The sequence below is a fragment of the Acomys minous genome (genome assembly GCF_964271855.1).
Source record: "Acomys minous genome assembly, chromosome: 9".
Classification (NCBI taxonomy): Eukaryota; Metazoa; Chordata; class Mammalia; order Rodentia; family Muridae; genus Acomys; species Acomys minous.
Genome location: NC_140490.1, coordinates 35,814,138 through 35,841,235, shown reverse-complemented (window position 1 = coordinate 35,841,235; position 27,098 = coordinate 35,814,138). Strand labels below are relative to the sequence as shown.

The 27,098-nt window shown below is 47.6% G+C and overlaps 2 protein-coding genes across 7 annotated transcripts in view; one reads left to right on the top strand and one right to left on the bottom strand.

Moving 5' to 3' along the window:
* The window catches only part of NAA35 (N-alpha-acetyltransferase 35, NatC auxiliary subunit), a 44,587-nt gene extending 39,201 nt beyond the window's left edge, over positions 1-5,386 (top strand). For all 5 annotated transcript variants that reach the window (XM_084796661.1, XM_084796660.1, XM_084796659.1 and 2 more), the window contains 3 exons: positions 7-129; positions 2,512-2,592; positions 3,753-5,386. In XM_084796661.1, coding sequence (XP_084652787.1) covers positions 7-129; positions 2,512-2,592; positions 3,753-3,812 — 264 coding nt within the window. In that variant the 3' untranslated portion in view covers positions 3,813-5,386. The remainder of the gene's footprint in view (positions 1-6; positions 130-2,511; positions 2,593-3,752) is intronic.
* The window catches only part of GOLM1 (golgi membrane protein 1), a 39,332-nt gene continuing 16,564 nt past the window's right edge, over positions 4,331-27,098 (bottom strand). Inside the window, exons 4-10 of one of the 2 annotated variants that reach the window (XM_084796664.1) lie at positions 20,466-20,520; positions 19,394-19,496; positions 15,171-15,297; positions 12,575-12,713; positions 10,849-11,082; positions 8,702-8,809; positions 4,331-6,065 (exon numbers count right to left, since the gene is read on the bottom strand). In XM_084796664.1, coding sequence (XP_084652790.1) covers positions 5,956-6,065; positions 8,702-8,809; positions 10,849-11,082; positions 12,575-12,713; positions 15,171-15,297; positions 19,394-19,496; positions 20,466-20,520 — 876 coding nt within the window. In that variant the 3' untranslated portion in view covers positions 4,331-5,955. The remainder of the gene's footprint in view (positions 6,066-8,701; positions 8,810-10,848; positions 11,083-12,574; positions 12,714-15,170; positions 15,298-19,393; positions 19,497-20,465; positions 20,521-27,098) is intronic. The other variant, XM_084796665.1, reaches the window with a different exon arrangement.

Here is a 27,098-nt window from a genome sequence, read left to right as displayed (position 1 = left end):
TCTTAGGAAATGTCTGACCTCAATAAGTACAGCCCTCCTCCTCAGTCTCCAGAGCTGTATGTGGCAGCTAGTAAGCACTTCCAGCAGGCAAAGATGATCCTCGAAAACATCCCCAACCCAGACTGCGAGGTAAGAGTGGGCCCACGGTACTCCAGGGGACACACTTGGCAGAAAGCATGCATCCTGCCACTAGGAGGATGTAAATTATTATAGTGAGTCAGCTGGACAGTACTGTCAAATGGAACCTGTCTTGTTTTTGCAGCAGTTTCAGGTAAGTGCCAATTTAACCATTTTAAGACTCACTGTCTAGGCCAGGCTGGTCTACTCAGTGCAAAGTGGTTTAGCAGTATCTGTCAGAAACAACCAGTGCTGGGCTCAGATGGAGTGTGCTTTCCTGTCGCACAAAGCCTGGGGTCTCTCCCTAGTACTACAAATATATTAATAGGGGAAATCCCCTTTCAGATACATGTGTGTACAGAAAGTGATGAGTATAGGTGAGTATTGAGCATAGCAGTACAGCTGCCATCCAGTCACTGACAAGGTCAAGGATAGCAAGGGCTGGGAGAGTGTGAGGAATGCACTGCCAGTTCTGTGGACGTTGTGCACAGTCACTTCTATTAAGAGAGACTTACTGACGGCGCCTTAGCCTCTGAGGGGACACTGAATGGCCTTGGAGAAAAGAGCAGGAAGGAGATGGAAAAGTCTTATTCTAATTGGGCATGATGGCAGAGGCAGAAGGATTCTCTGAGTTTAAGGCCAGCCAGCGTTACATAGTTAGACTTTGTCTCAAAATGAAAAAATATAGCAGGGTAGCACATGCCTTACATAATCCCAGCACTTGAGAGACAGAGGCAGGTAGATTACTGTGAGTTCAAGGCCAGCTTGGTCTGCAAAGTGATTCCAGGACAGCCAGGGCTACACGGAGAAATCCTGTCTCAAAAAAAAAGGGGGAGGGAATATATTTTTTCAGCTAATAAAAATGGTAGTTATAAAAATCTGAGGGATATTCAGTAGTAGAAAAATTTTTTTATTCAGTGAAAATTTTATTCATTTATTCAAAGACTTGCCAAGCACCTACAATATCCTCAGCAGAAAATAGCTGTATGAGATCAGCGGAGAGGTCATGCTGTGTATTGTACAGAGTGTAGAACTTCTGAGGAAATGGGGAGAGGGAACCCGAGTTTTCTTCTGCGTGGTTAACCTGAGGGTCATGAGCATGCTATACAAATACTTCTACTACTGAGGTGCGTCTCTAACCATTTAAAATAACTATGCTATTGCTCTAGAGGTCACATAGATGTCCAAGAACAGAGGGCACCCACATGCACAACAGTGCAGAGCAGACCTGTCCTGGAGGGTTTGAAGAGCAGCAGTGGGGGAAGCACGGGAGGCGCTGTTGGAGTTTGAGCGCACATGGATAGAAGGAACACTGGTGCTCTGCTGCGGCAGAGGTGGGAGGCAGGAAGTAGGCAGCAGTAATACCTTCTCTTTGGATCTGAAATCCTCTGGGTTGACTAATGGGTTAGAGGTGTAAAGAGTCAGAAATGACTTGAAAGGTTTTGGCCTGAGCAGCTCAATGATTGGTTTGCATGAGGAAGATTGCTGTGGCTTCTGACATATCAAATTAGTCCTTTTTTTTTTTTTTTTGAGCCAAAGTCTCATCCTGTAGCTCAGACTGTTCTGGAATCTGTGGCAGGCCTTTTGCTCAGCCTTTCAGGTGCTGAACTTCAGGTCTGACCTTCTGCATCTACCTTTTCTTTCTTTCGGTTTTTGTTTGTTTGGTTGGTTTGGTTTCTTTGTAGCCTTGGCTGTCCTGGACCTGCTTTGTAGACTAGGCTAGCCTTGAGCTCACAGTGATCCGCCTGTCTATCAGATGCTTAGGTGTAGCTTCTGCCTCAAGGCAGGACTGAGAACCCACCCTGCCCTTAAGTGTTTGCAGACAGTGGTCAATAGTGCATCAGTGGGGACTTGGTACCTAAGAGCAATCTAGCAAGTGTCTTTACTATCAGTCATGTGTTCAGGAAACTGTTTAGACTAGTGATTGTCAGAAATAACACTTAATACTCCAAGGGCACTCACCAACTGCCAGGAGTGTTTCTAAGCTTTAACCTCAGCGATGCTCTCTGAAGAGGGTGTGCTCTGATAAAGTGCAGAGCTGGGCTGTTTGCTGTCTGTGGAACCACAGTTGTAATGTATAGCATGAAGTGTGCAGCATGTGACCGAGTGCCTTCACTCAGTCCTCAAAGCCATTATGAGGCTGGGCAAAGTCTTCATTCTAAGAGGATGAATTGAGGGACTTGCTGATGAGAGAATGTGGCTATGCGTGGTGAGGCTGGGGTGTTGCTCTGTGGTCAGACGCCACTTGCTGTCTCTGCAGGGCCTGCAGGCTCGTGGGTGGTAGGAGGTGTTGTTAAACAGCAGGTATCTGTGCGTGCCTGTTGCACAGCACCAGCACTCGATTGCACAGATGCTGAGCTTCGTGCTGTGATGCTGCGTGCGCTTCTGTTTTAGGTCAGTAGAATCTTAAAAGTTGCCAAGCCCAACTTCGTGGTTATGAAGCTCTTAGCAGGAGGACACAAAAAAGAGTCGAAGGTGAGTATGAGGGGGGAAAATGAGTGCACAGCTCAGAAGTCACACCACTGCTGAAGCAGCATCTAGAAGAGGTTTCCTAAGGACATTGAGACTTAGAATTTCTACTTTTTTTCTCCTGCTCCCATTATAAATCACTATCTAATTCAGAGCAGTTAAGAAATTATGGACCAAGCTGGGCGTGGTGGCGCATGCCTTTAATCCCAGCACTTTGGAGGCAGAGTCAGGCAAATCTCTAGGAGTTCTAAGGCCATCCTGGTCTAACAAAGCGAGTTCCAGGACAGCCAAGGCTGTCACACAGAGAACCCAGTCTCGAAAAGAAAGGAAGGAAAGAAGGAAGAAACCAGAATGTCAAGAGCTCAGAAATAGGAAATAGCAAGGTCAGGGCCGCTGCCTACCCAGGCTGACCTGAGTGATAACTGGAGCATACACAACAGGAGAGACCCACCCACATACAAAATAAGTGGAATAAACTATTTTAAGGGAAAGAAAAAGTGTAAAACAGAGAAGTATTCAAATGCCCCTGCTACAGGAAGTTAGGTGCTTTAGTGGCATTTTAGGGACTGCTGCTGTGAAGTGACACCATGGCCGTGGTGACCCTCATAAAGAAAACACTGAATCAGGCTGGCTTACAGTTTGAGGGTTAGCCCATTTTTGTCATGAGGCTGTGGGCGCCAAACCTGTTGAAGCCACCGCAGTAGTTAGAAGCTGTGTGTACAGGTGTGCCTGCGGATAAGCAGCAGCCATTTCATTCCAGGGTATGTGATAAGACTTGGGCATACCCTCACAGCTGGTGCATTCTTACCCAGTCTGCATTAGTATCTGAAACAGGGCTCGCTGGAGCCCACAACTCAAACTCAGCAGGGCCCAAAGATCTCCCTGTCTCGACCTCCCAGCACTAGAGTTGTAGGAGTGTGCTGTCACGCTCAGCTTGTTAACTCAGACCCTTACCAACTGAGCCATCTTGCCAGCCCCAAAGACTTTTTAAAACATTGGTAAGATGGGGCATTTTGAAGAAACAGCTGGCCTGGATGTTTTCTGGTGGCCTTAGTGAAGGACTGGCTACTCTCTTGTTCCCTTCCCTCTGGACTTCTGCATTTCTCCTGCACTGCCCGCTTGTGAGCACATGCATGTATTCATTGGCTTTCTGGCTCTCGTCGTAGGTTCCTCCTGAATTTGATTTCTCTGTTCACAAATACTTTCCTGTTGTGAAACTGGTGTGAAAGAGACTGCAAAGATGACACCATGTCTGCGCTAGATGATACAGCAGTCTGCCACATACCATGACGTAAAGTGGATTTCTTGGAGGAAGACTTTAACACCCTTAACCTGGCGAGAAAGAAAACTGCTGTTTTAAAGTGGTTTATTATACTCCATGGGTGCATTGGGCTAGAATGGTGAATGTTACGTGGTTTTATTACAGACTTAATTGTAAAACATTTTTTAATGAATGATTGAGTGAAATAGTGTTTGTAAAGGTTAATAAATTTGACAAAAAAAAAAAATGTCACTGATGGTGTGTAGGGTTGTGCTGTTGCACGAAGAACCAGTGTTTAAATGTGTGCCCCTGTCGGAGCAAGCGGTGCCAGAGGTATCCATGCTGGCCAGTGCACTGCTCAGGCAGAGACAGTAGGATCAGGGGTCAGTTACCCTCAGCTGTGCACTATGTTTGACGTTAGCCTGGACAACATGAGACCCTATTTTAAACACCACCACCACCCTAAATACTTTTGAGACCAAGTTTCAAAACATGAGATTTATTAAGGATTTAGCTTCTGGTAAGATTAAATTTTGATTTTGAGGGGAAGAGATCGCTAAAGTACATGAGGATTGTGACGATGTGACACGGACTGTAAGGATCTGTGTTCATGCCGTTCAGGAAGAAACCACATCACACTGCAATGTCTGCTGCTGGACTCTTGAGTCTTGTTTGAACGTGGACACCTTTGCTCCAGGCGAAGCCTCAAAGTGCACTGAAGCGCAGGTTTGTTCTTGCTCTTCCTTGTCTTGCGGCTCATTCCTCTGCTGCTCTTCTCACTTTGGTGCTATGACAAACTGGCTAAGCCTGTGGCATTCCCTTTGTGCTTTGTAGGGGCAGGCGCTGCTTTAGCCGGATGAGCTACCCTGAAGCCTAACCTGGCTGTGGTTTTTGACCTGTGACTCGTGGCAGTTGGTTATGGCAGAGAGGATCCTGAGCCCTCAATGTCCTAACTCTCATGTGACAGGTTTGGTGATGTCCAGCAGCCTCTAGTGCTGCTTTCCAGTTAGCCAGCACTGTCAGCTTCTGGGTCAGATACAACACAGACAACCTCAAACCCTGTGAACTATCCCACCCTTCAGGGTGTCACTAAAAGGAGTCCTTAGTGCACAGTCAACCTACAATGATCTGAATCAAGAACTAACTACAGGCAGACCCAACGTCAATATCATCAAGGCGCTACCAGTCTTTCAATGCTAACATTCACCTGGTGGGTTTTCAAACAGCATAAACCCTAAGGGGGGGGGGGGGAAGCAGCTACTGTGTTTTTCTTGCCTTTGTAGGTACACCTAGTATGTAACCTGGGTATCCTCCAGCAGCCAATCCCTTTGTTTCCTGGACTACTTTGACCGCACAGGCCCAGGAGTCTGGGCCTCTGCCTTCCTAATCCAGCCACTGCCTTTCTTGGTGAGGTGCAGTGACTTACTAAGAATGTCACTGCCTGCTCAAAAAGCAAAGCAGAGACCATAGGTGCTCACACTGTGAATAGCTTAGTAGTGTTCTGTACATCAAAACAATAACAAGGATTTTTTAAACCAATTGACTTTTTTTTTCTTTTTTCCTTTTTTTAAACCTTCCCTCACAGTTGACTTATGGTTTGAGACAGGGTCTGTCTTGCTGATCCTGGCTTGGAATTCACTTTGTAGCTCTAGCTGGCCCAGAATTTGTGACAGTCTTCCTTCCCCAGCCTTCTGAGGCCTAGAGGAAGCCAGGTGCAGTGGCTATCTTTTAATTAATTGTGTTGAGGCTTATCTAGATCAGACTAGAGGCATTCATGCTGTGAAAGCAGTAGGCCATTGCTGGTGGATCAAGTCTGTGCAGATGTTGAGCTGCTCAGTGCTAGCCCTGTCACACAGACACTGCAGCAGCAGGGTGACGTGCTGCTGGCCACAGGACCACCTCAGTTCTCTTACTGGTGCTGACCTGCTCAAGAGATACCTGTCAATCAAGAGCCTAACCAATTTTGATACCCTTTGTAGAGACTTTAGAAGTACCCCCAAACTGAGATGGTCCCACTTTTTCCCTTGCTAAAATGTCCTGATTAAACCCCACAATAATCATCGGCCGGCTACATTTACTCCATCGCTGGTGAATCGCGGGACTTCTGTTCAGGCCTGCTGAGGAATGTGGACTTCTGGATGATAAAGAATGTGACTTGGCTTCTCACTCCCAGCAGGTACATTTATTACGCCTCTCTTGTGGTGTTCAACATCAAGAACTAAAAATGAAAAATAATATTACAATATTAAGTTCCTTGGGGAAGTAGCCTGGGCAGGTCTCACTTCATATCAGTTTCTAGAATTGTCATAGAACTTCACCTTCCACGGCAGCACTTTAGCAAAAGACCATGTGCACAGCCAACAGTACACCACAGAAAAAGTCGAAGGCCCTGGAAACACCCTGTGCTGTATGACCCCTTGCAAGGGCAGCACTGAGAGCATGCTCCTCTTTCCAGAGCCACCCCACCTGCAGCTGCTGCCGGGCTGCTGCTCTGAAGTCTGGGGCTCTATTGTGGTCAACCCTGCAGTACTGAGACTTAGACTTGAGGCTAATGTCTTCAACTTATATCCCCCAGGGCAAGCAAGGTCTTTGTTTTGCTTTGCTATGTTTTCTTTTTGTTTTTTGGGACAGGGTTTCTCTGTGTAGCCCTGGCTTTCCTAGAACTCACTCTGTAGACCAGGCTGGCCTCGAACTCACAGAGATTCACCTGCCTCTGCCTCCGGAGTGCTGGGATTGCAGGTGTGAGCCACCACATCCTGCTGCAAGCAAGGTCTTAGGCTGTTGCTTTATCCTTTCGCTTTGTGTCCTCACTCAGCTGACAGCTTTGCACAAGATCTGAGCGCTTCCCCCACTTAGTGTAAAGAACAAAAGGTCAAGGTTTTCACTGCAAAGCGAGTTATCTAGCCGGATACTCAACTATAGGGCTGTACACTGGAGCCCGAAGACTAGTTAAGTCGGTATGTACACAAAAGAAAGATGGAGACACCTTATATTTGCTTAGTATTTCTACTAATGTGTCATCTCTATGTCTCAAAAATATTACCTATAGCACCCGATATCATTTAAAAGTTAAACTGGAGCTGCTTTTTCTAAAAACTAAACTAAAACAAGTGACATGCTGGATAAACATAATTCTAATACACTGTTAAATAAGACATCCAAAGTGAAGGACTTTCTCCCAGACTAGGCCACTACACTTGAAAAAACAATGACCAAGAGTATTTGAATGAGCCCTGCACTGTAGCACATGCCCTTAATCTCAGTGCTTGCTTGGCAGGCAGAGGCAGGCAGTCTCTAAACTTGAGGCCAGCCTTCTCTACAGAATGAATTCCAGTATAGCTAGGGCTGCACTGACAAACTTCGTCTCAGAATACCAGAAGAAGGATAACAAATGACTCCAAGTTACAGACATTGAACGGGCAGGGCATCAGCCTAGATGAGGACGACAGTAGTTGGACTATAGTTTGAGCAAATCTACCTATTAACTAGGAAACTATATCAACATATAAGCACAATTGGACTATGCTTAATATGGTGACGTGGGGGAGGGTACGTGGGGATTCCTTTTTGCTATGTTTAAGATTTTAAAAGATATTTTAAGTTACACATCTGTGTAGATGGGTGCGTATGAGTGCAGGTGCCCACAGGAGCCAGAGGGTCCCCTGAAGCTGGAGTTACAGGTGGTCATGGGTCCCCACCTTATGTGTGAACTACTTAGCCATCATTCCAGTCCTGAAGTCTTAATTGTTTATAAATGCATTAAGAATTGTTGATGAGGTAGCATACAGAAAGTAGCTTTGAGTCCAAGACTGAGGTTGAGTAGTACTCAGGGAGTAATGAAAAAGCAAAGCTGCACTGAGGATTTATGTTGAAGATACTGGATTTCCCCTACATTTCCAAAGAGGGGTGGGGAGGTGGGATTGAGGTTAGGGCTAATCAGATAGCTCAGTGCCTGCCACTAAACCTGGAAAGGAAATTTGATCCCTGGGACACACATGGTAGAAGATGAGAACTAACTCTAAAAAAAGTTGTCCTTTGACTTCCATACAAGTACAATGTCATGAATGTGCCTACGCAAGTAAGTGTAATTTAAAAAGCCAAAAACAACCAAAGTTTTGTGTGCTTGGGGACTCAAGCACATAAAACTGAAATCCAAAGCCACCTGCCACCCCGACCCCTGGTTTTTAGATAACTGGGAGAAAATGGCACAGCACAACAGGACGCGGTAAGCTGCACACTTCCAATTCATAGTGCTTTGTGTTATAAGAGACTAAAGAGCAGCACATCTAGACGTTAGGCATTACATAGTACCCAGAAGACACTGATGCAGTGGGCTGGACTCCCTCACATGCCCCATAACTGAAGCTCACAAAAACTAGTGCTCAGCCCTGAAGCACCATAGGATGTGAGGAAGCAAAAAACTAAACCTGCAGAAAACTCAGATGACAGAGCAGACGGTATAAAATCAATCCACAAAGAAGCATGTAGACTGGTCATGCACTGAGTGCATGTCGTGCGGCCCAGAAAGGCGGAGTGCTGCTGGCCTGCGCTCAGAGTCAGTCAGAAAGGAGCTTTGTCAAGGACGCGGTGTGTGAACTCCAGAGGCATAATAGCACAGCAGAGAACTGGTTCAGGGGCGATTGACAGGAAATCTAATGATGTGGAGTAACTTGGGGGTGCCCTGGCCCTAACTCACTGAAAACAACCCTTTGATTTTGGGGGCATCTCTGTTCTCACCCTGCTTAGCACTTTCTAGGCCTTCTAAAGAAAACAATCTCCTTGAACAGACAGCTACTAACAGTGTTATTATCAATGTTCATTAAAGAAAAGGTGAAAGGTGACAACTTCACATACCATTTATATTTCTATCATTCCCTGCAAGAGCTGCCTGCTTGTCTCGCTCCGATTCTGCTTCGTTTTCATCCAGGCTGTATTCATCCTGCAGTTTCTGCTGGCTTCCTCCTGTAAAGCCAGCACACCAGACACAGCTACATCTCATTCTTGATGTCACCGTGGAACACCAGCACCGATACTGGCTGCTACCCAACCGGTACCTCAGAAAACAGCCTGACTCATGCATTTGCTCGCGGTACAAATGCCATGGAGAGCACTCACAAGCGTGCCCACTCAACACTGAGTCTATAAAGTTCCACTCCGGTGGCTGAACCCTAACACACAAATGTTGTGGGTTGGCTACTGCACTCTAGAGGGCTTCTGCACTCTAGCTAGTTCCCACATAGTCATGACACAGACCTTGGAGTTAGGAAAGTTTTAAAGCACAGTAACTGGGCAGATGTCAACCCTCTATGCTCTGTTGCTGTTTCCCAGCTACACACCCCACGTTACTTGCCCTAATCATTCTGTCTGGGCTCTTCTGCTCTATGGGACTAGCCCTCAGGGCCACATGCTCATGGTCCATACTGCTGCCCCTTGGCAACTTCCTTCTCTCAGCTTCCTCTCCTCCTCCCAGCTTCCCCCTCCCCTGCCCCACCCCTACCTCCCAAGTCCACAAACCTAAACTCCTCCTACTTCTCTTCTGCCCAGTCACTGCCTTCATAAACTTTATTAACCAATTAACAAACTTTACACTGTATGTTTACTACCAGATCTTGGGGACCAATAATGAGCACTGGAATGCACAATACCAGACCAACCCCCAACACAAAGAAGAAAAAAGTTCTAGATAAGAAGCCATGATTTAAAAAAAAAAAAAAAAAGCCATGATTCAGCCGGGCATGGTAGCCTTTAATCCCAGCACTTGGGAGGCAGAGGCATGCGGATCTCTGTAAGTTCGAGACCAGCCTGGCCTACAAGTGAGTCCGAGACAACCAGGACTACAAGAGAACCCTGTCTGAAAAAAAGAAAACAAAAAAGCCATGATCCAGTCTGAAAATGCAGAAGCTAAATGTCTTCTTGAGAAAGGCAACCAACAGGATGAAGGAGAAGCACCGCTGTTTGAGGAGATGAGAGGGTAACTGTGGGAAATGGCAGGCAGTGGCTTCTCAGTTGACTCAAGAGAGCGGTGACTACTGTGAGCCTCCGTTTCAGATACAGAACTGGACAATTCACACTATTTGCCCTGGAGGGAGGAGAAAAGCAACCAGGAAAAAAAGTCACACAGATTGCAGACAAGAGACCACAGGGCTCTCCCTAATATCTGAACTGTGTGTGTACATGGGGAGGCACAGCAGCCCTTCTTAAAAAGGAATGCCTGGAAGATGCGCTCTTTGCTTTCACTCTGGCGGAAGCAGTCTGGACTAGTTCTGCACCCATTTACCCTCCAAACGAGACCGTTGCTAAAGCATGTGGAAGCAGGAATAGCACACAGGCCACACTTCATGTCCAGCAGTTAGACACTTGGGTGCCACCAGAATGCCCTCCTTCCCCTCTACAGCATCTTCTTGTGTGGGTGAGGAGCAGGGCTGTGATCAGTGACACTCAACAGGAGGCTGGTAAAACGCGCCCTTAACCAGAACAACAGACTGAAAGAATTAGACAGGTTCTTCATTTTGGCCAGGAGCACAGGTGTCATCAAGAGTGCTCCTGGCTCCAAGAGATGGAAAGTTCCCACATCTTTAAGGCAACAGAATACACCCAAGATACTTAGTTGAACCAAGATTCCATTCTTTAAAGAGGAAAAAAAAAGGGGATTCATGTGTCACCGTTCTTCAGATGCATTCACATCCATCATTCCTTCAGTTCTTCAATACATAAGCAGGTGGAGATAGAGAGATGGCTCACCTGCCAGGAGGCAACATTTAATCTGTCACACACTGGTCTGGAGCTGTCACACACCCGCAAAGTTGCACTGACAGTATTGTTTCTGAAAATTAAAATGTCTTGTACTGCCCCCTTCTTCTTTCCCTCTTGATAATTAACAAGGAACACAGAGTGCACGAGTCACAAAGGCCATTTGGTGAAATTCAAGATGTGTCCAAGGCTGAGAAGATGGAGAAAGGCAAGTGCCTGGCAGGAAGCCGGAGAGCCAAAGCACCACCCACCTTTCTCAGCAGCATGCTCCTCTTCCTGCCCATCCCTAATGACAAGCTGCTCCCGCTCAGGGTACTCAGAATCCTCCTCAGGCCTGGCCAACCGGGCAGCTGGCACCTGTGTGTTTGGGTCAGGTTTCCCAGCTCCCACAGGTATGCCATCCACAGCCGCCTGTTCTTGGACTGGTGCTTTTGGCGGTCGCAGACCGTGCTCCTCGCTGACAATTGGAATCTCATTGTTCTCAACTGTGCACAGAAGAGCATAGATATTATTGCAAGTGTATTCTTTGGGGTTTTTTGTTGTTGTTTTGCTTTGGTTTGGGTTTTTTTTTGTTGTTGTTGTTTTGCTTTTTTGTTTTGTTTTGTTTTGTTTTATTTTAACACAGAGTTTCTCTGTGTAGGCCAGGAACTCACTTTGTACACTAGACTGGCCTCAAACTCAAAGATCCTCCTGCTTTGTTTGGCCTTTAGAGTGAGTGCTAGGATTAAAGGTATGCACCACCATGCAAGAGCATTTTTTTGTTTTTGTTTTTTTTCGAGACAGGGTTTCTCTGTGTAGCCTTGGCTGTCCTGGACATTGTACACCAAGCTGGCCTCGAACTCACCTGCCTCTGCCTCCTGAATGCTGGGATTAAAGGCGTGCACCACCACTGACCGGCGCTGCAAGAACATTTTAACTAAGACAGAAATAAGATGTGACTGGGCATGGAGTACACACCTGTCTATCATCTTGTCACTCGGGTGGCAGAAGCAGGAAGATCGGGAGATCACAGGCCAGCTTTGACTACAGTCAGTTCGAGGCCAGCCTGGGAGACTCTGCCTCAGACAAAACACAAGTAAAAATTTAACTACAGAGCATGCCTATAATCCAGGGTTTAGGGATGAAGGCAACAAAAGTCAATTCAAGGCCTTGGGCAGGCTTGAGGCCACACAAGAGGCTAGCCCTATTTGAGGCCAGCCTGGGCTGCACAAGATCTTATCTTCAGCCGGGCGTGGTGGCACACACCTTTAATCCCTGCACTCAGGAGGCAGAGGCAGGTGGATCGCTTTGAGTTGGAGGCTAGCCTGGTCTACAAAGCGAGTCTAGGACAGCCAAGGCTAACACAGACAGACCCTGTCTCAGGAAAAAAAAAAAAAAACAAAACACAAAGAAATGTCCACACTGGATTCCTAGAGTACTGACTGGGGTGAGTTACACACATCAGAACATCTGGGAGTGTGCGGGTTTCTGATCTCTGCTACAGACCACAGGCTTCCGTGCTGAGGCTCCTCTTCAGGTTAAACAACAGAAAAGAGCCCAGCACTCAGCAGAGGCAGGTGGATTTCTGTGAGTTTAGGCAGCTTGGTCTACATAGAGTATTTTAGGACCACCATAGAGATCCTGTCTCAGAACCCAACAAACAAGCCAGGAAATAACATGGATTTGGGGATCCTGACACCCTGAGGGCAGAGTGCTGGATTCTCAGGGTCACTGGGAGGCGGCCACCCAGGGCGGTCTCTGCCCTTCAGTCCCACAACCCTCTCTACCCACACTTCCACAGCTGCCAGGGACCTCAGCACTCACATGACAAGGACTAGGTGTTAGTAGGAGTAGAAGTCTGTGGCCCCTGTCTAAGCCCCAAGGGAAAGGGCCGCCAGCCAGTCCCACCAAGCCACACTCTGCCCTCAGTGTCTGTACTGCCCAAGACCATATGCTGCTACTTGCTTTTGGAGGACATAAGCCAATGTCCCCACTTACCATTGTGCTCCTGTGGCTTCAAACCCCACACCTCCGAGCCAGGGGCTGGGATCTGAGACCTGTTTCTGGGCGAATCCCCTTCACCTTGTGGCATCTTTGGAGGGTCTGCCTCTTGAGGCTTGGCCTGAGGCTTGAGGGCCTGGAGTTGAAACAAGCACAGGACTACAAGAGCAGTTCATGGGACCTTCATTACATCTAGGTAGGAACATTGCGTTTTCAGTACGACCCCTAAACCCAAACACCACCATCTCCCCAGGCATGCCCTGTCACGTGGCATGCATCAGTAGACTCATCTTTAAGTCCAGGCCCTCCAGAAAACACAATCGGAAATAAAACAAGGGGAAAGTAACTCTCAGCAAACTCATTTCCTTGACCGAGCAGCACTTAGCCCAGTACTGACACGCCCACCCTGTCCAGGTCACCTCGGACCTTATATGACTGACATCACACAACACAGTCTCCCATCACGCGGAATGGAACACATACACACACACACATATGGAAATTATCCAGATGACCGGACAGAGATGTCCATTTCCTTTGGTTATTCTCAAAAGCTAACTAAGGTGAGGGAAGGGAACTGCCCGACTTTAGTGCATTTCTGCCATTCGTTCCATCTCATGTGTGATTGAGAAACAGGTCATAATCCAAAGCACAGGCAATACCTTCTTCTAGCCCTAAAGAAACACATCTCCCCTCTGTCACATCTTACCAACAGGGATACGTGGCCTACTTATAACAGTTCCTCTTACCCAGTATATCCTGTCCCATGGCCAAGAAAAAAGTAGAAGACATCGTGTGAGGCAAAAACCAATCTGAAGACTGAGGAAACATCAGAACCAGGCACACAGTGATACTAGATTTACCAGGCCATGGATTTGGAACAGAGAGCCCCAGTGGGTAAACATGAAAAACAGACAGTAAGGCAGAGACAGAAATTTCAAGGGAAAAAGAAATACTGAGATAAAAAATTCTGGAGGGTGATACAGCTGTTTTGGGGTCACCTACCCTCCTGTAGTGTAACCCCTGAACCATGCTCTAGAAGGAAGCACAATAAACTGATGGTTCAGGAAAAAAAAAATTCTGTACATAGTAGGGCATGATGGCACATACCTGTAATCCCAGCACTCAGAGAAGCAGAGGCAAAACTATTACTGTGAGTTCGAGGCCAGGACAACTACAGATTAGACCCCGTATGGCAACCCTAGAGCCTTCATGTCGAGGATAGGAGGTCGGCCATATATGGCAGCCCTCATCTTGAGACAAGTTCAGAATGTCACACACATAGGTAATGACCATACGAAAGTCTTAATGATAAGACAATACGTCAAGAAACATCTAGATAATCAAGATTTTAGAACTAAAAACAAAAACAAAATTCCTCCAAATTCATGTCAAACCCCAAGCCACAGATTGAAGAAGTTCAGAGGTGACCAAGGAGGATCATTTCAAACTACAGGAAAATCAACATTTCTGGGGAAGAGCCAAAGGAGAATTATCCGCCTCCTGGGACACTCGTCAGGAAAGGCTAAGACTCTATCTTAGCAAAGTTAAACTAGGAGCCATGCCATGTCTGCGCTTCCATTACAGTAGAGTTAATGGGAAATCAGAGGCAGAAAAATAGTGAGTCAGTCCCTAAATGGGTGGAGATTAAGACACATACGTTTAAATAACACATGGGTTAAATTAAGTCTCAAATTTAAAGATAATTTGGTCACACTTTTAATGCCAGCAGTTGGGAGGAAGAGGCAAGTGCATCTCTGTGGGTTTGAGGCCAGCCTGGACAGACAGAACTAAATAGTGAGACTGTCTCAAAAATAAAAAAAGATATATTACAGTTTACTGGAATGTATAGGCTGCAGTAAAAGCAATGCTTTTAAAAACATATTTGTGGCATTGAATGTATACACCAGAAAGGAAGGTCTATATCCAAGAATCAAGATTCTACCTTCAGAAGCCACCGAACAAATTAGCAAATTAAAAGTAAGTGGAAGAAAAGATATGTGAATTAGCTCATAAATTAATTAAAATTGGCCCCACAGTGGTGGCACACGCCTTTAATCCCAGCACTCAGGAGGCAGAGGCAGGTGGATTGCTGTGAGTTCGAAGCCATCCTGGTCTGCAAAGCGAGTCCAGGACAGCCAAGGCTACACAGAGAAACCCTGTCTCAAAATAATAATAATAATAATAATAATAATAATAATAATAATAATAATAATAATAAAATTTAAAATGAAAAAAGTCAACAAAAAATAAATGAGAGCAAAAACACATCCTTTGAAAAGATAACGCTCTAATATCAGAAGAAAGACATTATTCCTGTGCACTGGACACCGCCCAGGCTAATCCTGGCCCCAGTGCTTAACGTCTTGACCTCAGTGTGCTCTGGGGCTCTGGACTTTAATGGACAAAGCTCTGAGCTTGGGGGCCAGTACACACGGCTGGTCTAGGTGTCCTGGCACCAGGCTTTGCTCTGGTGTACCACAAGGAGGCAAACCCACAGGGAGGACAGAGACATTGTCAGCAGGGCAAAATGCTGAGCGAGGAGAGGAGGGTATACCTCCTGGAAGCCCGGGCCAGAACAGACCCCAATTACCTGCTGATGCTCGGTACTTTCAGCCACACCTCTGGAAACTAAGGCTTCATTTTTCTTTCTGGTGACCTCTTTTATCCGCTCTTCACACTGCTCCTTCACCTCCTTCATCTGGTTGATACAATGGCTCCTGGTGAAGACAAACGGAAGCATGTGTGGTTGTCCCGAGTGCTCCCTGCTGGATCCCACATCCCACAGTCCACTGTGGCAAGAGACAGAACAGCCCTTCCCTACCCTGGACATAGATGAAAGGGGAACTTGCAAGGGCAAGTGTCTGTCTGCCAGGATTAGATACAGAAGACACCTGCAGGGAACCACACTTTAGACTTGTTACATCGCTTTAAAAACCACACACACGCACACACGCACACACACATCTTCATCCATGAGCTCCTTGGACCAGAACTGTGGTTATCTTGAGGAGATAGCTCAGGGGTTGGGGTGATAGGGTGGGGCACATTTCAGGATGGGAGTTGAAATACTCAGCTCCACCTCCTCTAAGTGGATGGGTCTGGAGTTAGAGTTCAGTCATGTAGTTGATGATGTCATCAATCATGCCTATGGAACAAAGCCAGCTACCACCTCTGAACCTTGAGCTTTGGCAGCTTCTGGGCTGGTAAAAATAGAGGCACCAGAAGGGTTGGGCCCTGACTCCATGGCATGTTGGGAGCTGGTCTGGTGCTATGCATCCTAATGCTAATCACTGGCCCCATGATCTGGTTACCACCCAGGCACATTCTCAGGTACACCTGTCCTTGAGTAAACTCTGCCCTCCTCCATTCAAAGTTAATTGGCTAATAAGTAGTAAGCAGAGTCCTCAGTTCTGTGAGCTGCTCTGGTGAATTATCAAGGAGTGTGGCAGGTTGCCCCGAGTTTGTAAACCATCCAGTGTGTGGCTAGGGGACACCCAGGGCCTATGACTGGCCTGTGGAGCAGTCTTAGGAGTATACCTGTGGGGTGTGGTTGAACTCTGGGCAGCCTGAAGACTGACTGGAGGACTCCGAGCTGTCCAAGACCTTCAGCTGAGGTACACTGGGAGCTCGCAGCAAAGGGCAGAACGGAGCTGAAACCACTCCCTTAGGGGGAGCTAAGAGGTGCTCTGTTGCCTGCTAGAGCAAGGGCTGAAAGACAAGAGTCAAGTTTCCACAAGACTACAGTGCAGTCTATGCAGTGCAGTGCAGTGCAGCCTTTGCTGAGTTGGAAGCACTTCGGAGCCTCGGTCTCTCACTTGCAGTTCAAAGCCTTACTGGCTCACAACATTCCACACACAGAAGGGGATTGGGTGATAATGGGGAAACTCAAACTGACAAGAAATACACAGAAGCTTCATTGAAAAACTTCCCAGTCAGTCAGGCTGACCAGGCTGGATCTTCCTAGAGCACCAAGCAGATGCTCAGGGATTAACGGGCTAAACTATGCTCAACTCTAGGCCACTAATGGCAACACCAGTTAGTACAGATTGTGGCCAGAGTACCGTTAAGGCTCCTACACCTGGTACAGGAAGTCATCACTGCGGACTGTAACACCCAGGATCTGAACTGTCACACTTGAACACCAGTGTGAGGATGAATTAAAGTGCTCAGAGGGGCGGGTGGGGGAGGTAGGGGAAAGGAAAGCTGTCTTTGATGAATGCACTGATCGCTTAGTGTTGCCAAGAGCAGCCAATGGGAATGCCTATTGATTGCCAGAAAGACACTAATTTATGCACACAGGAGCCTTCTTCCCAGCTTGTGGCTGCCTCTGTGCTCCCATAAATAGACTGGGGTGTACAGACATGGCTGGAGGAGCTCTCGACTCAACATTACAAATTTTCTAACAAGGTATTGACATCTTGTCTCTAGTTCAAAGAAACTTAAGGACAGCTTTCTCTTTCCAGCTTTACTTCTGAGAGCTTCCTGCATCTGCGGCAGGGGTCCTTAAGCACAGCCAGCGAGACAAGCTGTCAGACAGACAGACCTACCATCAAGGCTGCTCACCTCTGAAAAACAAGTGTGGTGGCTGCCAACGCTGGGACAGAGGCTTCTCCCTTCGGCTCATGGCTGACTTCCCCTAGGTTGAAGTCTCGGGTCAACATTTACAAGTGAGGCCTCTGAATTGGGGGAAGTGTTGGCTGTAGGGGCCTTTTAAAGGGCACTTGACACTTGTCTATGTGTAATGTTTTGATTTCACTAGCTCAGTTTTCCCAGGCTTACTGTTAATGTTTGGGGCCATGATTTTCAATGAGGGGCGCTATCTTGGGCATTGTGAAACATTTGGCAGTGTCTTGGTCTCTGCCCACTGGATTCCAGCAGCACTCCCCTTCAAACCAGAGCAGACTGTCTCTCAATACTGCCCAGTCCCTGAAGGAACTGGCATGAGGCCAGGAGAGGTTTCACAGTCCAATCATGCCTCCTCACGTCCTCTGCAGTTATGCAGTCACCACAGTCATGGTCATGCAATACATAATGATGTTTTGGCTCAGAGAAAACACAGGACAGTGAGACTGAAGCCATCTTAGCTCAAGGTCACACAGTATTCACACAGAGCCCCTGTCTGTGATGCAGAGCTCAGTACATGCCCTGTTCGTGCTCCACACGTCACGCTCTGCACAGCATTGGGTTTTGAAGTATTCAGAAGGAAATGAGGCAAGTCGCTGGTACTTCAAAATAACGTGGGCATTCTGTGAGGCTGGCATGTGTGCGTGCGGCTTGTCTTCAGCTGCTGGAGCCTGTGCCGCCAGCTTAAGGGAGCAGTTAGGAAATCCTGCATAGTGATCCCAGCACTTGGATGGGAGGAAGATGATGGCTCCAGGACAGTCTGGGCTATACAAATGTGAGGCTAGCCTGGACTACACAGGCAGACCCATTTCAAAAGAAAGCAAGGACTTTGGCAATGTACACCTACCTACACTGTCTTATAGAAGGATAAAAGCCCCAATTTTTAAAAAAGATTTATTTACTTATTATTATGAATACAGTGCTCTGCCTGCATGTACATTTGCAGGCCAGAAGAATGCATCACATCACATTATAGATGGTTGTGAGCCACCATGTGTTTGCTGGGAATTGCACTTAGGACCTCCGGAAGAACAGTCATTGCCCTTAACCTCTGAGCCATCTCTCCAGCCCCCCAAATTTCTTTTAAATGAAGAAAACACTGTGAAGCTATGTGACTTTGTATACATAAGGCAAGTAAGTGAAAAACTGTTAGCGAGTGTGGTGGCTGCAGTCAGCTAGGCTGAGCTGTCACTATGGGGTCAGGTCAGAGGTTCTAGGGCTGGGCTAGGTGTCCCCATGCTTCCCTTTAAAGATCTCCACCCTGTGAACCATCTTTACTGCCTTCCCAAACTGCATGTTTGGATTAAGCTCCGCTCTCACTGTAAAACGTGGAAGGCAATGAATTACTTGCCACACCAACATCCAGCAATAACCTGCCAATATCTTGCCAATATATTCTAGACTTTTTTTCACCTATGCTTGACATTAAAATTTTTTTTTCTGTATATGTGTGCCTAAGTATATTCATGTGCACCACATGTGTGCAGGAGCATAGAGGTCTGAAGAGGGTATCTCTTGGAACTGGAGTTGCAGACGTTTGTTAGCTACCATGTGGGTGCTGGGAACTGAACCTGGGTACTCTGGTAGAGCAGCCAGTGCTCTTCACCACTGGGCCACCTCTCCAGGTTCATATCTGACATTTTTAAAGTGTGCAGATTGCTAAAGCGGTACAACTGTGCGCTAGTTTATGATCCATAAATGCTATGGTATAGTGACACTTTATTCCCTGCTGAGCATTGTACACACACACACACGTGCACATGCATGCATGTACACAAACATACCTTTCCTATTTACTCTGTACAAAGAGCCTGCTGGATGATACTTACCAAACAGAATACTGATTGCTAAAGGATATGAAACCTAGGCTGGAGAGATGGCTCTGTGGTTAAGAACACTACCTGCTCTTCCAGAGGTAGTGAGTTCAATTCCCAGCAACTACTGCTGGCCACAGCCATTTGTAATGCAATCTGATGCCCTCTTCTGGCAGGTAGGTGTACATGCAGATTAAACACTCATATACATTAAATAAATAAGTCTTAAAAAAAAAAAAAAGACATGACTCCCAGAAATACGAGTCCCATCTCACACGCTACCTACAACAAGGAATCAGTTCTGTCACAGGCAGAGTGAGCAGCTGGGCTCCCCGCCTCCCCAGGGTGGGCGAGCGGTATCCTGGGCCACACTCACAGGTCATAGGAGAACTTCTTTTCCAGGCTGCTCTGGTTCTTCTGGAACTGGAAGATGTCTTGCTGCAGGTGGCCATAGCTCCTCTGCAGCGCCTTCAATTGGTCTAAACCAAAACGACCAGTCACTCCACGGGCCTCTGTGAGGCCATCCTGCCACCCAGACACACAAGACCCAACAGATTCTAGTCTGGTGGTGGTTGTGCACACCTTCAATCCCAGTGCTTGGGAAGCAAAGGCAGGAGGATCTGTGAGTTCAAGGCCAGCCTGGCTACAGAGTGAGTTCCCGGACAGGGAAGGCTACGCAGAGACCAAAAACAACAACAACAGAACCACAACTCAGAGCACAGTGGCACACAGGATACAGAAAAGAAGAGAACAGCCCGTCCTCTGTCACCACTAGACCTGTTCACAGACACTCCCCCGCAGTAACCTGCACCTTGATCCTATTCAAAATGTCTACTAAACTTGTAATGATCTTATTTATTTGTGTGTGTGCATGTTCCACTGTGCATGTGTGGAGGTCAAAGGTCAACTTGTGGAGTCTCTCCTTGCACTGCGTGGGTTAAGGGATCACGCTCAGGTTGTCAGGCCTGGCAGCAAGTGCTTTTTGCTGCTGTCCATCTCACCAGCCCCCACATGTGCTTTATATACACAGCTTAAAGTTAACTTTAGACAATGTTTTAGTTACTTTTGTATATTCTGACCTTGGCCTGAGGTTGGAGGTAGGTCTTTCCACATAATGATGCTTAGAGTCTTGGAATATTGAGTATTACTCATCCAATTACATTGCTATTTGGTGGTGGGGACGAAAACTAAGGTCTTGCAAACAGTAGGTAAGTGCTCCTGCCCCTCAACATACCCCATACCTGTATTTCTTAAAGATTCATAAGCCAAAGGTCTGAATTATGTCCATCATAACTTGCAATGTACACATAATATTTTATAGGGACAGGAGGGTAAGGACTACACTAAGGATGGCTCAATTACAGTGACAGAGCCACCAAGACCTCTGTAGGAACCAGCCAGGCAGGCTTTTCCTTGAGGCAGCGGCTGGACTGGCCGGAGGGGCTTACCTTGCAGGTCTCTGATGAACTTCTTGCTGGTGGTGATGTTATTCACCAACACCGTCTGCAAGAAAAACAAGCTCTGAATCAGACAGCTCACTCACCAGGGCAACTCAGCCTTCAGACAAGTGCCAGAGGAGGAGGAGGGCAGAGCCCAGCCAGCAGGCGCCCAGCCAGCCAGCCATCGGGAAGCCAGGCTCCGCCCCATGGTACTGTCCATCCATAGTGAAGAAATGTACCTGCTAGGACGGTTGCCTTCTAGCTACCCCTGAAGTAATAATCAAATCAATGGCTCAGTTCCGGTTCCGGACCTCCCTTCCTGCCAGGTGTAGCTTCTTCCTCTCCTGGGCCACAGAATCACACAGCAGCAGGCTCCTATCACAGCCCCCTGCGGCCCCCACATGATGACACGCGGAAGAGGCAACACATGCTGAAGACTCTGGGTCTGGCAATCCTGTCTACACATCACGTGCAGCTACTACTCACTTGCCCTTTGTAATAGCCACAGGAGCTGGAAGGTCATTATCACTGATGGGAGCCAGACACCCAGGCCTAGGCACAGCTTGTTCAAGAGGCTCAATATCAAAAGTGCTGAAGAGGAGACAGACAAATGCTACCGCAGCAGACACTCTCCAGAGAGCAGGCTCTCAGCAGTCACCCTGAGGTGGCTAGGAACCTGAGCAAGACAAGTTTCACAAACTACACCTGTGACACTTCTATTTTTTTTTCTTTTTTTTTTTTTTCAGGGTTCACAGATTTTATTGGCTCAACAAGAAGCAGCAAAAGGAACTATTAACTATCATTTCGGGGTGTCATCCACAGACGTGAAAGCCACCTTTCGACCGTAATTTTAATCATTAGTAGGAGTCCCTAGAAACATGCTAGTGTGTTTCTGAGTGTTTATCCTGCAAAGTGGCAAGAGCTGTGTACTGAGAGAATAGGATCTGCCCTCAAAGTGGGTGGGTGGGTGGGTACCCTCCAGTGAGCCTGGTGCTGGCAAGAACAAATTTCCAGGCAAGACAGGATTTCCAATGCCACTCTCTTGGCTATGGGGCACGGGACAGGCTCCTGAGCCACAGCTCTGAGACTTGAGCTCTGGGCCTCCTGGTCTTAGCACTCCAGGGCTACTGCTAGCAGCTGAGAGTGACATTACAGCTGACCCTGGTTCTGGGGCTTTCAGACACGAATGTAAACCAGTACCTCTTGTATCCAGTATCCTAGGCTCTCCAGTCCACAGGGAATCTGGCCTGGGACTCGCCAGCCTCCATAAGCCCACAAGGCAATTTCCCTGACAAGTGCTCTCTCACACCCAATGGCTCAGTCTCCATAGAGGACCCACTGCTGAAAACAAGCAGACACATGAGAGAAGGGAGACAAACTCTAAACATCAGACCACACCCCCAGGCAAGGGCTCCTTAGTAGCACACACATGGTGACTGTCAGCACACAGGCAAGGGCTCCTTAGTAACACACACATGGTGACAACATGAACATTTCTTACTGTACCATCTCCAGCAGAAGAATATTCTACTAATCAACAAGATGTCCAAAGCACAGACATTTTCATCCATTCTTGATGACGAAATTGCCAGCTCCTCCCTCTGGCCCCTCCCATGTCCTCTGACAGCTTTTACAGTCCCTGAAGCCTGAGCAGAGGAAAAGTCACAAGATGCAGACTCCTGAGCAATGTGCAGGAACACAGGCACCTGTGTGAAGAGAAGAAATCCAGCCCTGTGCTCGCTTTAGGAGTAACTTGGGCAAGGCTAGAGAACTTCCCAAAATGGTATAAGTAAAATCCCTCTACCAGGGGGCTGGAGAGATGGCTCAGCTCTTAAGAGCACTGGGTGCTCTTCCAGGGGTCCTGAGTTCTTATACCAGCAACCATATGGTGGCTCACAACCATCTCTAATGAGATCTGGTGCCCTCTTCTGACCTGCAGGTGTACATGCAGATAGAACACACAAACACATAAAATAAACAAACTCTTAAAAACAAAACCCTGCCAGGTGCAGTGGCGCCTACCTTTAATCTCAGCACTCTGGGAGGCAGAGGCAGGCCAATCTATGTGAGTTTGAGGCTATCCTGTGTTACAATAAATTGTATCGGTTCAGGCTAGGAAGCTGATAACTGACAGAGAGACTGAAATATACTTCAAAGCTGAAAGCACTATGGCTGGGCAGAATTTAAACTGATTCTAATCTACTCGTAAACTAAATTCAACTACTCTAAATCACATAACATACATACATCCCAAGCACTTGCCAATCTGATCTTTGGAGGCTTCTTCCTCCTTCCTAGTCAACTGTCAACTTGGCCCCGCCCCCTCTCTAGGAAGTCCCACCTTCTACTTCCTGTCCTTCTGCCCAGCTTATTGGCTAAGCAGAGCTTTATTGACAGTTGTTACATCTACTCAAGACATTCCTCCAAAATCCTGATCTACAAAGTAAGTCCAGGACATCCAAGGCACACAAACTGTCTCGGAAAAAAACAAAAAAAGAAAGGAAGGAAGAAGGGGCTCTTTGCTGCCGGGACTGTGGCTGGGCCTGAAGCAGTGTGTGTGCACTCCTGAGCGCACACCCAGCACGTCTTTCAATGGCCCTCAGCTTCTCGCTGTACTCTTGCTGGGCATCGCTCCAGACAGTAGCTCTGACTGGTGCCAAGGGTAAAGCCTGACGGTCAGATCTAGGACGGCAGTTCTAGATCACGAGATCACGAGATCACTAGATCACGAGAGCAATGCAGCAGCGAAGACAGAATCCCATCTGTCCTTGAAGGGGGGCTATGCCAGCACTAACAATCCCGGACTCTTCCTACCTTGCTTTGGCCATCCAGGAGTTTGCATCTGTGGGCTGGAGGCCTGTGGCCCTAGGTTTTCAGGTTTTCAGCCTCAAGGGACTTTGTGACTAAGGACACAGGTGAGTGGAGAAGCCCTGCATGGAGCCCCCTGTGGTGGCCACATTGTATTGTTCCCAAAGGGGAATCCTGTCCATATCCTTTCCTTCCTGTGCAGGAGGTGACATGAGTACGTGTCTGCAAACAGAGAGGCACAGACAAGGGGGCGGGGGAGGGCTGGGGAGGGGACAGAAGTGAGTGTGCACTTGAGCTAGTTACAGACGCGCTAGTGAACTTTTCCTGTAGGCCCAACACAAAACTGTTCGTTCCAGGTGGGGTACCAACCCCAGACTAGTTCATTTCCAGCCAGGTCGAGTGAGATGAGCTAGTGAGTTTAACAGGGCTACTTGTGGAAGCAGGGGTGAGGGTTACCTGCAAGATCATGGACAACGTAGGACAGGTACACCACTAGAAAAGGCTCCCCACCCTCCAGTAGCTGTTAACCACTTACACAGCCTCGGGGAGGGGCTTCATGCATTTGATGCATGCCTCAGGGGCTGCCTGCGAGCAGCCAATGAGCGCTTTCCTTCTGTCTATAAGGAAATGGTAGTCACCATGCAGAGGGAGATAAAAAACGGGGGGGGGGGGGGGGGGCGCGGGCGGGCGGTGAGAAAGTGCAAGCACAGAGAGAGAGGGGGGGGGCGGGGGGGGGGGAAGCTAAGCATGCCAGCCATGCTCTGTAACAGGTAGGGACTGAAGGATGCTGCCAGAACCTGGAGACCCCGTCTACTTTGGTTAAATAAGCACCTCAGCCGCTTGTCCCAGGCCGGAAACCCAAAATTGCCTGTGACTCTAAGTCAAGTCTGCAAACTGAGAACTTCCCACCTAGTAAGACTGTAAGTCATCTGATCCACCTGACACACCTTTTCTCTGTGGAAACATACTTGAGATGGATTGCCCTAACCCGCTTTCACTTTCCCTCAGCTCAGCCACTCTCCTCTCTATAGCAGCCCAGCCCAGCCCTCCGCTAACCCCATCTCAATTCTCCCTTGTAGAATTGCCTCTACTCCCACCTAGTTTCGATTAGATGGCTTTTTTTTTTCCTTCATGTATTTCAAGAGCCACCTGGTGAGGGAGGGCACCTTTCTGCCCTGCTTCCCAGCTGACACAGCCCCCACAAGGCAGGGCCTGCTATTTAACCCTCAAGTCTGGACACATCAGGCATCACAGCCCCAGGGTTCAAGCACAGCCTCCTTGATGGTTTAACACAACCTTTGGGAAAGAGCGAGGGCTACTCCCTGCCCTGCAACACTTCGCTCTGCTCGAGGTAGCCACCAGTGGACCTCCCCCATCTAGCCTAGGCTCTTCCAATTGAAGTTAGAAAAGGCAACACATCCGTGATGCAGTGGCCCTCGGACCATTCACAGCTAGCTGGTGGAGGACGCCATGGCTCCACTTCAGTGTGCCCCACCTACATTTTATCCAGCCTTTTCTCCTGCACATAAAGGCTGGGATGCTCACTTCTTCCCATGCTCATTCCAAGTAAGGTTTTGGTAGGTGAGTGGGTCCCAAGCAGATCACTCTCTGCTCCTGGAACCCCAGTAAATCTCACTGGTCAGCATGGTGGACTTTGGTAGTGTCTATATTTTTGGTTTGTTGGTGGGACAAGTAGACATGTGTTCATCACTCCTGGAGTAGTGTCACACTCAGAGAAACCAGGAAGCTAACAGCACCTCAGTGCACCCTGGGAAACTGGAAGTGAGGATCTCCTGGCCAAGGCCCAGTCCTTCGGTCACCTTCCCACTGCTTCTGTTTTTATGTGGCTGGACTCAAACTCAGGCCCCCACCCCGAAGCTTTTCTCTCTGTCTCTCTGTCTCTCCCCCTCCCTCCCCCCTTCCCCCCACCCCTGCACACAAAGCAATGAACAGGCCTCTGTGGCTTCCTTTCCACTGAGCTAGGATCTTTTGTTCAGTCCTTTCTTTCCCAGGAACTCTATTTCCATCACAAAGGAAACTCTAAGGATTTTCTTTGTGCCCTGCAAGCTAATTAACAGGCTTAAAAATCAAGAGGACACACAGCTGCCAGGAACCAGCCTAGCAAGGGATGCCACAGACACACACACTGACCTAAGCTATTTCTGACAAGCAAACATGAACAAATTGGCAGGAAGATCTACAATTGTCTAACAGTGCTACTCAGTAGACCAGGGTCTCCCAGCCTCATCCCCTAGGGGGGCCAGACAGTAAACACCCAGCCCCGACCCAAGACCAAATCAGCCTCTGACAGGAACATAAAAGAATGAACTTGGCCAACCTTGGGAGACAATAGGGAGTCTCACAAGTGAATATTTACAGGCTTCTGTCAGTAGTTACAACTCCAGCTCTGCTCCCTCTTACCTCTTTAGAAACAGGTTTCAAGTAGAGTGTAGGCCCACACCTACAATCCTAGCACTCTGGAGGATGATTTGAGGACCATATCCCAAAACTAAAAATAAGTAAATTGAATGAATGAATGAATGAATGAATGAAAGAAAGAAACACAAATGGGGACAGATTTGTCTTATGTGTACATACATATATATATATACACACAGCTATTAACGGGAACTACTGAGCTAGGAGTGATAGTTTATGCCTGTAATCTTAGTACTTGGGAATTGGAGGCAGGAAGACTGCTGTTGAGTTTGAGAGCACCCTGGGCCATATAGTAAATTCCAGGTCAGACTGCCTGAAACATGAGGCTGGAGAGGTGGTTAGCAGTTCAGAAGACTTGCTGTGCATTTACAAAGACCAGAATTCTGGTCCCAGCAGCCACGTGACAAGCCAGGCTCCCATGTACTCCTATAATCCCTGACTGGCTTCGAACTCCTGTGCTCAAGTGATCCCCAGTTGCTGGGGCAATAGACAAGCATGGGCCATCATTCCAAATACACACAGTAGACAAGCATGGGCCATCATTCCAAATACACACAGTAGACAAGCATGGGCCATCATCCCAAATACACACAGTAGACAAGCATGGGCCATCATCCCAAATACACACCTCTACTTACTTATTTTTACGTGTATTGGTGTAAGGGTGTCAGATCCTTTTGAACTGGAGTTACAGACAGTTGTGAGCTGCCATGTGGGTGCAGGGAACTGAACCCAGGTCCTCTGGAAGAGCAGCCAGTGCTCTTAACCGCTGAGCCATCTCTCCAGCCCATAATAGTTTGTTTGTTTATTTGTTTGTTTATTTATTTATTTATTTGGCAAAAATCTACCGTTCAATAGATTTTGAGTTTTGGAGGCTTTCAGATTGTCAGTTTAGGGGTGTTCAACCAGGAAAGTCTATGTAAGTATACATATATGTAATTTCAACATCCAAACCTAGAAACAGGTCTAGTCTTGAGCGGTTTTTAGAAAAACGACAGTCAACCAGTACTATTTAAAAAAAAAAATCACAGGGCGTCTGGGATTTGTCTCAAGTTCTCAAGAGGGGGACCTTTCCCTGTGAGTGACGGCAATGTAGAGACAACCGATCGATCGTGGGAGGAAGAACGAGCCAGGGCTGCCCGCGACGCCAGCCACTATCTCCCAACAAACTACCCAGCCTGCCAGCTAGCATTCCCCGCCCTTCATACTCCCTCTTAAACTCTCTGCCTTAAGCTGCTCTGGGTGCCAACTTCTGCATTAACCACACAGCTCATGTGGGAAGAGACTTCTGTATCTAGCTGGGCAGTGGCGGAACACACTTTTAATCCCAGCACTCAGGAGGCAGAGGCAGACAGATCACTATGAGTTCAAGGCCACCCTGGTCTACAGAGAGAG